Consider the following 13,975-nt stretch of genomic DNA (forward strand, 5'->3'; position numbering starts at 1 on the left):
ATAGCAATAAAAAGAATTCTTAAAAATCCAGAAGCTATTCCTATCAGACTAGAAAAGATAACCCCAAAAGTTATAATTTATTACCCTGTGGATATTAACCAGGTTTGGATCTATTAGCAAGTTCATTTCAACATTTCCTCTGGCTGAAAGAAACATACAACTCTTTTCTTCAAAATTCTCTTTTGAAGTAGCTTTAATATGTTACTAGTTTCCTCAATTAATCTTTTGCATAAAATCTTGCTCATGTACTCATTTTATATGTAAATTATATACATTTAAATATACATATTTAAACAAGCACTTTTTATTTAGCTCACAATTCTATAGACTGGCAGATTTGTATGGATTCAGCTAGACAGGTCTTCTGAGACTTGAATTTTTAACATTTTTAAAATTACACTTTGGCACAAATATGAGCAAACGTTTTCTGTAAAGAGCCAGACAGCAAATATTTTAGATGTGTAGGTCATAGGTTTGTGTGGCAATTATTCAATTCTGCCTCTGTAAGTTCAAAACCATCCACAGACAATATGTGAATGAATAGGTACGGCTACATTCCAGTAAAATTTTATTTACAAAAACAGATGGGTTACTACATTTGGTCTGAGAGCTGAAGTTTGCCAACTCCTGTGTTAGAATGATTAAAAAAAAAAAAAAAATCAATAAAACTCTAGAAAGAAGAAATTTTAAAAGTAGGAGAAAAGGCAAATAACAACAGGAATGAAAACGGACACACTCAATACATATAGAAGAGGATATTATGAAAAATTTTGTGCTAACAAACTTGAAAATTTAGGAAAAAATGGACAAATTCCTAGAAAAATAATTTTTCTATCAATTACTTAAGATGAAATAGAAAACCTGAATGATTCCACAACCATTAATGTTTTCAAATTAGTTGTCAAAAATCTTCCCCCAAGGTATACTGCAGGCCCAGGAAATTTTAGCCACGATTCTATAGAACATTCAAGAAAGAAATAATTTTAATCCTACAGTAACTGTTTTAGTGTATATAAAAAATGGCGGGAACACATATTTTATGAGGCTGAAAACAACTTTGGTATCAAAATGCAAGTAACAGAAACAGTATGAAAAATTGGTTAACATAAAATCAATGTAATTTCCCACATAAAAGAATAAGTGAGAAAAATAAAGATGATCTCAACAGATGCCAAAAGTATGTGATAAATCATCCATTTCAAGGGAATTTCCTTAGTGTCAAAGGTAATAAAGGATTTTTTATTAAAAACAGTTACCAAATAATACACCTTCTGGATAGCATTATAGGGCAGGAAAAAAAGTTGAAAGTATAAGGAATGGAAAGCAAGAAAGAAAACCATTGTTAGTAGATAATATGATGTTTGTCTTATGTAGAAACCGCCAAAGAATTTACAGATGAGTGTCTGAATTGCCAAGGGAATTAGCCATATTACCATATATAAAATTAACACACATCAAAATAAATTAGAAAATACATAATTTAAGAAGAAACAAGTTATACTAGTATAAGAAAATATAAAGTACCTTGGAATAAATCTAACAAAAGATGTCCGAGACCTTTATGGATAAATCTCTAAAACTTTATTAATTTGATACAATCCCTATCAACTACAATCATTCTTTTCTTTGTGTGTGTGGATTTTACAATTTATACAGAAGAGCAAAGGGTTATGAATAGCTAAGATCCACCTAAATAGTAAAGGTGGAAGACTTTCCTTATGTTAAAGAATTATTATAAAGCTAAAGTAATTAAGACCAATTGACAGTAGTATAGGAAGAGACTACCAACAGAATAGAGCAGAGGGCCTAAAATCTTTCCCAAACACATGTACAAATTTGTTTCGAAAAGGGTAGAATTTTCACTAATAGTTCTGAGACAAATGACTATCAATATAAGAAAAAATGAAATTGAATTTCTATCTCACACCAAAAATAAATTCAAAAGGGATTAAGTTGAATATGAAAAAAACTATGAAACTTTAAAAAGACAATATATGAAAACATCTTTATGATTTAGAGCAGGGAAGAATTTTTTAAAAGCATAAACAACAGCAAGGAAAACGCAGGAATTCAACTACATTAAAAGAAGTAATTAAAAAACCAATGGGCATTCTATCATTTTTTATACCATACACATATTTTATACTCTTTATTTACTTAATGTTTAAATCAAATACTTTTCTTTAATAATGTTTATTTCACCTGCTATTGGCTTACATCATGTTTGCTGAACAACACATGAAAATAAGCACCTCGAATTACATTATTTCTTCTCTAAGTCACCAAACCCAGAAAAAAAATACCACTACTATAAAATGTAATATGACTCTAAGTTCCAAAAAAACTTTTTGCTCATCATTGTATCCCCAGAGCCTAGGTCAGTTCCTGGCATACAGTGGATGTTTAATCAATATATTTTAAATAACTAAACATAATGCAACTGCTGAGGAAAATATATACATATATTTGTTTTCTAAGAAGAGGTGTGGCCAAAAAGTATAAGGTAGAAGAGGATCAATGGTTAAGTACGTAAGTATTTATATACCTGGATAAAGTCACTTTTTGTTTCAGAAACGAAAACATTTCAGTCAGTAATGTCAGTAATTCAATTTAAGAGTTATACCAATTTTATATTGAGAGAAAATAGGTAAATAAGGTTACCCATTTTAATCATTAGTTGACTCTTAAACTAATATATAAATTCTAGTGAGGCCAAAAGAAAGTCAACATATTCATTTATCAAAACAAACAAACAAACAAAACACCTCACCTGGAATTTTGACTGTTCTACACTGACAGTTTGATTGTTTAAATCTATTTTCTAATGATTAATCTTCAAAAGAAAAAAGATCCACAAAAGTACTCTATACAATTCTATGTTTCACAACAAAAGTGGAAGACAATCCATTTTAAAATAACATATTCACTTATTTATATCACTGAAGTAGCTGCAGATTTCTTTCTAATTGTTTTTAATAGTTTAAATCCCAGAAATCCTTCTACCAACTACAGTTGCTGCCACCCTTCCACCCCCTCCCCAAGAGGAAGTGTGAGGGAATAACAGCCTTTTCCATAACTCTGTTTTAGAAATCTTGCTGAAAGGAAGGACTTCCAGTTCAGCTTAGTCTTGTTGCCTGGCTTCTCCCAGAATAGCATAAATCTTGTGTTTTTAAGACAGACAGGCACACGCACACACCCTTTTCCCAGAACGTACTTATAAGCAAAAGCAAGAGTATTAGAAAATTCTTACCAGAAAGATCCACCACTGCCTCATGACTGGAAACAGCTCCTTTCTCAATAAAAAGATCTCGGAAGTATTCGCTATTAGCTGACAAAACAGATTTATGGGCTCTGTACTCTTCTCCTTCAATTAACAAAGTAACATCACAGAACTGGTTGGAGAGTCTCTGTTCATTCAGCTGTTTTAAGACAGCCTGACAATGTTTTGGAGAAGACCGTTTTACCACACCTTTAGTGTCAACCTATCAAAATAAGTTTGAGACAAAGAGTTGTATTATATATCATCTGTATTTTTATCCTTAACAGAATTTAAAACAAGAAACACTTTCCTTCTTAACAGGTATTCTTAATTAATATGAAGAAAAACCTGATATCCTTTCTTTGTTACCTCTGTATTTAAATAAATAGATACGCTGTCTTCACTACTGCCTGCTATGTTCATTCTCCTTGATTTAATGAAAACCTGTATCTCTTGCACTTCTTGCTGCCTCTTCTTATGGATCAGGAATTTGATGATGTATGAAACTGATGAAGGCAAACTCAAAGACTTAGCCAGCTTAATTTTATTTGGCTGCACTGATCCAGAGACTGCTTCCAAAAATGTGTTCTGTCTACCTTTATCAATCTACCATTAAAACGAAAGAAGGAGGGATAATTAAAAACCAACAAGTTACTAAGTACATTCTGAAGACAAGAGACAAAAGGAATGTTTATGTTTAATGAAGAGGCAGTATTAGCATTTAGCCTAAAATACAGTACTTACCCGTTTTTGTCTTCTTCAACAAGTTCTACTTCAAACACATACACATGTGTATATGATCTTCAATATCAGTGCCAATGGTCAAGCAGTCTTAGCGGTTTCAGAAAAATAAAATCCAAAAATACTACAAATACTACTACACTAGTTACAAACGTTAAAACTAAATGGCGGAGTAGGCAGGGCAAGATGGCAGACTGGTGAGCTGTATGTTTTACTTACTCCTCCAGGAAAGTAGGTAGAAAGCCAGGAACTGCGTGGACTGGACACCACAAAGCAATCTGACTTTGGGCATACTTCATACAACACTCATGAAAACGTGGAACTGCTGAGATCAGCGAAATCTGTAAGTTTTTGCGGCCAGGGGACCCGCGCCCCTCCCTGCCAGGCTCAGTCCCGTGGGAGGAGGGGCTGTCAGCTCCGGGAAGGAGAAGGGAGAACTGCAGTGGCAGCCCTTATCGGAAACTCATTCTGCTGATCCAAACTCGAACCATAGATAGATGGAGACCAGACACCAGAGAATCTGAGAGCAGCCAGTCCAGCAGAGAGGAGACAGGCATAGAAAAAAAACAACACGAAAAACTCCAAAATAAAAGCGGAGGATTTTTGGAGTTCTGGTGAACATAGAAGGGGGAAGGGCAGAGCTCAGGCCCGAGCTCAGGCCCGGAGGCGCATATACAAATCCCGAAGAAAAGCTGATCTCTCTGCCCTGTGGACCTTTCCTTAATGGCCCTGGTTGCTTTCTCTCTTAGCATTTCAATAACCCATTAGATCTCTGAGGAGGGCCCTTTTTGTTTTTTTTTTTGTTTGTTTGTTTGTTTTTAATCCTTTTTTCTTTTTCTAAAACAATTACTCTAAGAAGCCCAATACAGAAAGCTTCAAAGACTTGCAATTTGGGCAGGTCAACTCAAGAGCAGAACTAGGGGAGCTCTGAGACAACACGCAATAATCCAGTGGCTGAGAAAATTCACTAAACACCACAACTTCCCAAAAAAAGGGGGGTGTCCACTCACGGCCATCATCCTGGTGGACAGGAAACACTCCTGCCCATCGCCAGCCCCATAGCCCAGAGCTGCCCCAGACAACCCAGTGTGACGGAAGCGCTTCAAATAACAGGCACACTCCACAAAACTGGGTGTGGACATTAGCCTTCCCTACAACCTCAGCTGATTGTCCCAGAGTTGGGAAGGTGGAGCAGTGTGAATTAACAAAGCCCCACTCAGCCATCATTTCAGCAGACTGGGAGCCTCCCTACACAGCCCAGCAGCCCAGAACCGCCCTGGGGGGACGGCACTCACCTGTGACATAGCACAGTCATCCCTCAACAGAGGACCAGGGGGTGCACGGCCTGGAAGAGAGACCCACTCGCAAGTCTCAGGAGCCATACGCCAATACCAAGGACTTGTGGGTCAGTGGCAGAGATAAACTGTGGCAGGACTGAACTGAAGGATTAGACTATTGCAGCAACTTTAAAACTCCAGGATCACCAGGGAGATTTGATTGTTAGAGCCACCCCCCCTCCCTGACTGCCCAGAAACACGCCCCATATACAGGGCAGGCAACACCAACTATACAGGCAAGCTTGGTACACCAATTGGACCCCACAAGACTCACTCCCCCACTCACCACAAAGGCACAGAAGGGGAGAACTGGCTTGTGGAGAACAGGTGGTTCGTGGACGCCACCTGCTGGTTAGTTAGAGAAAGTGTACTCCACGAAGCTGTAGATCTGATAAATTAGAGATAAGGACTTCAACTGGTCTACACATCCTAAAAGAACTCTATCAAGTTCAGCAAATGCCAAGAAGCCAAAAACAACAGAAAATTATAAAGCATATGAAAAAACCAGACGATATGGATAACCCAAGCCCAAGCACCCAAATCAAAAGATCAGAAGAGACACAGCACCTAGAGCAGCTACTCAAAGAACTAAAGATGAACAATGAGACCATAGTACAGAATACAAAGGATATCAAGAAGACCCTAGAAGAGCATAAAGAAGACATTGCAAGACTAAATAAAAAAATAGACGATCTTATAGAAATTAAAGAAACTGTTGACCAAATTAAAAAGATTCTGGACACTCACAGTACAAGACTACAGGAAGCTGAGCAACGAATCAGTGACCTGCAAGATGACATAATGGAAAATGAAAGCATAAAAGAAAGAATGGGGAAAAAATTGGAAAAAATCGAAATGGACCTCAGGGATATGATAGGTAATATAAAACGTCCGAATATAAGACTCATTGGTGTTCCAGAAGGGGAAGAAAAGGGTAAAGGTCTAGGAAGAGTATTCAAAGAAATTGTTGGGGAAAACTTCCGGGGAAAAAATTGGAAAAAATCGAAATGGACCTCAGGGATATGATAGATAATATAAAACGTCCGAATATAAGACTCATTGGTGATCCAGAAGGGGAAGAAAAGGGTAAAGGTCTAGGAAGAGTATTCAAAGAAATTGTTGGGGAAAACTTCCCAAATCTTCTAAACAACATAAATACACAAATCATAAATGCCCAGTGAACTCCCAATAGAATAAATCCAAATAAACCCACGCCGAGACATATTCTGATCACACTGTCAAACATGGAAGAGAAGGAGCAAGTTCTGAAAGCAGCAAGAGAAAAGCAATTGACCACATACAAAGGAAACAGCATAACACTAAGTAGTGACTACTCAGCAGCCACCATGGAGGCGAGAAGGCAGTGGCACGATATATTTAAAATTCTGAGTGAGAAAAATTTCCAAACAAGAATACTTTATCCAGCAAAGCTCTCCTTCAAATTTGAGGGAGAGCTTAAATTTTTCACAGACAAACAAATGCTGAGAGAGTTTGCTAACAAGAGACCTGCTCTACTGGAGATACTAAAGGGAGCCCTACAGACAGAGAAACACAGAAAGGACAGAGAGACTTGGAGAAAGGTTCAGTACTAAAGAGATTCGGTATGGGTACAATAAAGGATATTAATAGAGAGAGGGGAAAAATATATATGACAAACATAAACCAAAGGATAAGATGGCTGATTCAAGAAATGCCTTCAAGGTTATAACGTTGAATGTATATGGATTAAACTCCCCAATTAAAAGATATAGATTCGCAGAATGGATCAAAAAAAATGAACCATCAATATGTTGCATACAAGAGACTCATCTTAGACACAGGGACACAAAGAAATTGAAAGTGAAAGGATGGAAAAAAATATTTCATGCAAGCTACAGCCAAAAGAAAGCAGGTGTAGCAATATTAATCTCAGTAAAATAGACTTTAAATGCAGGGATGTTTTGAGAGACAAAGAAGGCCACTACATACTAATAAAAGGGGCAATTCAACAAGAAGAAATAACAATCGTAAATGTCTATGCACCCAATCAAGGTGCCACAAAATACATGAGAGAAACACTGGCAAAACTAAAGGAAGCAATTGATGTTTCCACAATAATTGTGGGAGACTTCAACACATCACTCTCTCCTATAGATAGATCAACCAGACAGAAGACCAATAAGGAAATTGAAAACCTAAACAATCTGATAAATGAATTAGATTTAACAGACATATACAGGACATTACATCCCAAATCACCAGGATACACATACTTTTCTAGTGCTCACGGAACTTTCTCCAGAATAGATCATATGCTGGGACATAAAACAAGCCTCAATAAATTTAAAAAGATTGAAATTATTCAAAGCACATTCTCTGACCACAATGGAATACAACTGGAAGTCAATAACCATCAGAGACTTAGAAAATTCACAAACACCTGGAGGTTAAACAACACACTCCTAAACAATCAGTGGGTTAAAGAAGAAATAGCAAGAGAAATTGCTAAATATGTAGAGACGAATGAAAATGAGAACACAACATACCAAAACCTATGGGATGCAGCAAAAGCAGTGCTGAGGGGGAAATTTATAGCACTAAACGCATATATTAAAAAGGAAGAAGAGCCAAAATCAAAGAACTAATGGATCAACTGAAGAAGCTAGAAAATAAACAGCAAACCAATCCTAAACCAAGTACAAGAAAAGAAATAACAAGGATTAAAGCAGAAATAAATGACATAGAGAACAAAAAAACAATAGAGAGGATAAATAACACCAAAAGTTGGTTCTCTGAGAAGATCAACAAGATTGAAAAGCCCCTAGCTAGACTGACAAAATCAAAAAGAGAGAAGACCCATATAAACAAAACAATGAATGAAAAAGGTGACATAACTGCAGATCCTGAAGAAATTAAAAAAATTATAAGAGGATACTATGAACAACTGTATGGCAACAAACTGGATAATGTAGAGGAAATGGACAATTTCCTGGAAACATATGAACAACCTAGACTGACCAGAGAAGAATTAGAAGACCTCAATCAACCCATCACAAGGAAAGAGATCCAATCAGTCATCAAAAATCTTCCCACAAATAAATGTCCAGGGCCAGATGGCTTCACAGGGGAACTCTACCAAACTTTCCAGAAAGAACTGACACCAATCTTACTCAAACTCTTTCAAAACACTGAAGAAAATGGAACACTACCTAACTCATTTTATGAAGCTAACATCAATCTAATACCAAAACCAGGCAAAAATGCTACAAAAAAGGAAAACTACCGGCCAATCTCCCTAATGAATACAGATGCAAAAATCCTCAACAAAATACTTGCAAATCGAATCCAAAGACACATTAAAAAAATCATACACCATGAACAAGTGGGGTTCATTCCAGACATGCAAGGATGGTTCAACATAAGAAAATCAATCAATGTATTACAACACATTAAAAATTCAAAAGGGAAAAATCAAATGATCATCTCAATAGACGCTGAAAAAGCATTCGACAAAATCCAACATCCGTTTTTGATAAAAACACTTCAAAAGGTAGGAATTGAAGGAAACTTCCTCAATATGATAAAGAGCATATATGAAAAACCCACAGCAGCACAGTACTCAATGGCGAGAGACTGAAAGCCTTCCCTCTAAGATCAGGAACAAGACAAGGATGCCCGCTGTCACCACTGTTATTCAGCATTGTACTAGAAGTGCTAGCCAGGGCAATCTGGCAAGACAAAGAAATAAAAGGCATCCAAATTGGAAAAGAAGAAGTAAAACTGTCATTGTTTGCAGATGATATGATCTTATATCTGGAAAACCCTGAGAAATCGACGATACAGCTACTAGAGCTAATAAATTTAGCAAAGTAGCGGGATACAAGATTAATGCACATAAGTCAGTAATGTTTCTATATGCTAGAAATGAACAAACTGAAGAGACACTCAAGATAAAGATACCATTTTCAATAGCAACTAAAAAAATCAAGTACCTAGGAATAAACTTAACCAAAGATGTAAAAGACCTATACAAAGAAAACTACGTAACTCTACTAAAAGAAATAGAAGGGGACCTTAAAAGATGGAAAAATATTCCATGTTCATGGATAGGAAGGCTAAATGTCATTAAGATGTCAATTCTACCCAAACTCATCTACACATTCAATGCAATCCCAATCAAAATTCCAACAACCTACTATGCAGGCTTGGAAAAGCTAGTTATAAAATTTATCTGGAAAGGGAAGATGCCTCGAATTGCTAAAGACACTCTAAGAAAGAAAAACGAAGTGGGAGGACTTACACTCCCTGACTTTGAAGCTTATTATAAAGCCACAGTTGTCAAAACAGCATGGTACTGGAACAAAGATAGACATATAGATCAATGGAATCGAATTGAGAATTCGGAGATAGACCCTCAGATCTATGGACGACTGATCTTTGACAAGGCCCCGAGAGTCACTGAACTGAGTCATAATGGTCTTTTCAACAAATGGGGCTGGGAGAGTTGGATATCCATATCCAAAAGAATGAAAGAGGACCCCTACCTCACCCCCTACACAAAAATTAACTCAAAATGGACCAAAGATCTCAATATAAAAGAAAGTACCATAAAACTCCTAGAAGATAATGTAGGAAAACATCTTCAAGACCTTGTATTAGGCGGCCACTTCCTAGACTTTACACCCAAAGCACAAGCAACAAAAGAAAAAACAGATAAATGGGAACTCCTCAAGCTTAGAAGTTTCTGCACCTCAAAGGAATTTCTCAAGAAGGTAAAGAGGCAGCCAACTCAATGGGAAAAAATTTTTGGAAACCATGTATCTGACAAAAGACTGATATCTTGCATAAATAAAGAAATCCTACAACTCAATGACAATAGTACAGACAGCCCAATTATAAAGTGGGCAAAGGATATGAAAAGACAGTTCTCTGAAGAGGAAATACAAATGGCCAAGAAACACATGAAAAAATGTTCAGCTTCACTAGCTATTAGAGAGATGCAAATTAAGATCACAATGAGATACCATCTAACACCTATTAGAGTGGCTGCTATTAAACAAACAGGAAACTACAAATGCTGGAGGAGATGTGGAGAAATTGGAACTCTTATTCATTGTTGGTGGGACTCTATAATGGTTCAGCCACTCTGGAAGTCAGTCTGGCAGTTCCTTAGAAAACTAGATATAGATTTACCATTCGATCCAGAGATTGCACTTCTCGGTATATACCCGGAAGATCAGAAAGCAGTGACACGAACAGACATCTGCACGCCAATGTTCATAGCAGCATTATTCACAATTGCCAAGAGATGGAAACAACCCAAATGTCCTTCAACAGATGAGTGGATAAATAAAATGTGGTATATACACACGATGGAATACTACGCGGCAGTAAGAAGGAACGATCTCGTGAAACATATGACAACATGGATGAACCTTGAAGACATAATGCTGAGCGAAATAAGCCAGGCACAAAAAGAGAAATATTATATGCTACCACTAATGTGAACTTTGAAAAATGTAAAGCAAATGGTTTATAGTGTAGAATGTAGGGGAACTAGTAATAGAGAGCAATTAAGGAAGGGGGAACAGTAATCCAAGAAGAACAGATATGCTATTTAACGTTCTGGGGATGCCCAGGAATGAGTATGGTCTGTTAATTTCTGATGGATATAGTAGGAGCAAGTTCACAGAAATGTTGCTATATTATGTAACTTTCTTGGGGTAAAGTAGGAACAGGTTGGAAGTAAAGCAGTTGTTTTAGGTTAGTTGTCTTTTTCTTACTCCCTTGTTACGGTCTCTTTGAAATGTTCTTTTATTGTATGTTTGTTTTCTTTTTAACTTTTTTTTGCATACAGTTGATTTAAAAAAGAAGGGAAAGTAAAAAAAAAAAAAGAAAAACAAGGAAAAAAAGATGTAGTGCCCCCTTGAGGAGCCTGTGGAGAATGCAGGGGTATTCGCCTACCCCACCTCGATGGTTGCTAACATGACCACAGACATAGAGGACTGGTGGTTTGATGGGTTGAGCCCTCTACCGTAGGTTTTACCCTTGGGAAGACGGTTGCTGAAAAGGAGAGGCTAGGCCTCCCTATGGTTGTGCCTAAGAGCCTCCTCCCGAATGCCTCTTTGTTGCTCAGATGTGGCCCTCTCTCTCTGGCTAAGCCAACTTGAAAGGTGAAATCACTGCCCTCCCCCCTACGTGGGATCAGACACCCAGGGGAGTGAATCTCCTTGGCAATGTGGAATACGATTTGTTTTGTATGACTGCGTGGTATGTGAATATATCTCAATAAAATGAAGATTAAAAAAAAAAAAAAAACTAAATGGCAAATATCACTTACAAATATAAGTTCATGTTTGGATACTGGTTTCTTTTTCACAGGTTTGGAGGCTGTAGTTGGAGGTGAAGTAAAATTGCTCAGGTCATCTTCTGATTCGTTACTTTCTTCTCCAGATTCAAGGTCTAGTCCCAGTTCTTCCAACATTTCTGAAGTATCTGATATTGGACGGGAGCGATCTAGTTTTTCCTGGCATTTGCTACACTGTTTAATGTAATCTTTGACTTGCTTTAATATACCTATGACAAAAAAAAAGAGTAACAAATTTAACACTGTTGGGGATTGAATTATGTATCACAAAAAACATGATGTTTTATTAAATTTTAGGATCTATTGATATTTTAAGAAATACATAAAACTATATTTTATTTTCTTCAGTTTCACTTAAGCAGCCAGTACTTTAACAGGGATTAATTCATCCACCTCAAAATGGATATTGGCACCCAAACTGCTACACTTTCCAAAGCTTGTTTTTTTTTTAAAGTTTTATTCATATATCATACAGTCTATCCGAAGTGTATAATCAATGGCTCCTGGTACAATCACAGAGTTATGCATTCACCACCATAATCAATATGAGAACATTTCCATTTCTTTGGGGGGGGGGAAGCCCATACCCTTCACTTATATTTCCCTATTATTAACATTTAGCTTTGGTATATTGCCTTTGTTACAATGAATGAAGGAATATTACAATGTTACTGTTAACTATAGACCTTAGTTTGCATTAATTGTATTTTTTCCCTTTTATATTTTATACCACCCCATTATTAATACCTCATAATAGTGACATACATTTGTTCTAGTTCATGTAAAAATGTTCTTTTATTTATACAATTTATCACTATCATCAGACACTCCAGTTTCACTAAGTTATACAGTCCTAGTTTTTATCCTCTAGCTTTCCTTCTGTTGACATACACAACCCTAGTATTCCTCTATCAACCATAGTAACATTCATCTTGAAAAACATGTTCTTAATCCGTTCCTGTGAGTATAAACCCATTTTAAATAGGACCTTTTGAAGATATTAGTTAAGGTGAGGCCAACTGAATCAGTATGGGCTTTAATCCAGATTACTGGAGTCTTTTATAAGCAGAATGAAATTCAGACAGAGAAAGAAAGCCACAGAAAGAAGTGGAAGTCAATGGAACCCAGAGGAGAAAGGAGAAGACAGTATCATGTGCATTGCCATGTGACAGAAAAGCCAGGGATCAAGGAATACTAGCAGCTAGCCCCAAAATGCCATAGTCTTCAGGGAGAAAACATCACCAATGCCTCAATTTTGGACTTAAACTCGCCTCAAACTATGAGCCAATGAAGTCCTGTTGTTTAAGCCAACCCACTGTACGGTATTTGTTTTAGCACCCAGGACACCACTCTCATATCATGACTGAATGATATACTATATCACGGATTATTTAATTTGTGTACACTAAAGTACCTTCAAGTGCATATGTGTAGACACACATTATGCCCCAAAAAGTATGTAGAGTTAGTTCTCTTAGAAGGTAAGATACATTATTTTTCAAAGATATATGGATATAAATAATGGTTTGTTTTGATGCTGAGGTAAGACTGCTTGCTGTTTATTCCCAGTTATTCACTCCTCCTCCTTATAAGATGATTATATAGCCCTGTCCATTTTCATGTGAGTTGCAATTGGAACTATATGAAATTCCCAATATTCCACTATTTTTGACCTACAAAAATAGCTATTTAATATGGCTCAAGCTAATACTTCTCCACCTCATTCATATCAGGCTTGACTATGCAATTTGCTTTGGTCAATGGAATATGAATGAACATGATGTGTGCCACGTCTGAATAAAAACTTCCAGAGGCACTGAGTGATTCTGTTATGAACTGAATCATGCCCTCCACAAAGACATGTTCAAGTTCTAATCCCTGGGCCTGTGAATGTCAACCCATTTGTAAATGGGATCTTTGAAGATGTTATTAGTTATGGTGAGGCCAGACTGAATCAGGGTGGGCCTTAATCCAATGACTAGAATCCTTATAAACAGAGGAAATCTGAATGCAGAGGCAGTTGGAGACAGAGACAGATAGCTACGTGACAGAGGCAGACCTTGAGCTTGAGCTGTGAATTGTCAACAAGCCACCACCAGAATGCTCAGACTTCCAAGAGAGCATGATCCTGCCAAAAGACCTTAATTTTGGACTTCTAGCCTCCAAAACTGGGAGATGATTAATTCCTGTTGTTTAAGCCAATGAGTTTGTGGTAGTTGTTATAGTGGTCGTGGCAAACTAATTGTTTCTTACCAGTTCTTTGATCTTTCTTTTTTTTATAGTCACATATTT

General features: G+C 36.8%; 1 protein-coding gene across 1 annotated transcript in view; it reads right to left on the reverse strand.

Moving 5' to 3' along the window:
* Window positions 1-13,975, reverse strand: part of ZBTB11 (zinc finger and BTB domain containing 11) — a 44,196-nt gene that overhangs the window by 16,246 nt on the left and 13,975 nt on the right. The window contains exons 2-3 of the mRNA XM_037834992.1: window positions 11,657-11,892; window positions 3,251-3,482 (exon numbers count right to left, since the gene is read on the reverse strand). Of these exons, the coding sequence (XP_037690920.1) occupies window positions 3,251-3,482; window positions 11,657-11,892 (468 nt within the window). The remainder of the gene's footprint in view (window positions 1-3,250; window positions 3,483-11,656; window positions 11,893-13,975) is intronic.

This window comes from Choloepus didactylus, chromosome 1, assembly GCF_015220235.1.
Source record: "Choloepus didactylus isolate mChoDid1 chromosome 1, mChoDid1.pri, whole genome shotgun sequence".
Taxonomy (NCBI): domain Eukaryota; kingdom Metazoa; phylum Chordata; class Mammalia; order Pilosa; family Megalonychidae; genus Choloepus; species Choloepus didactylus.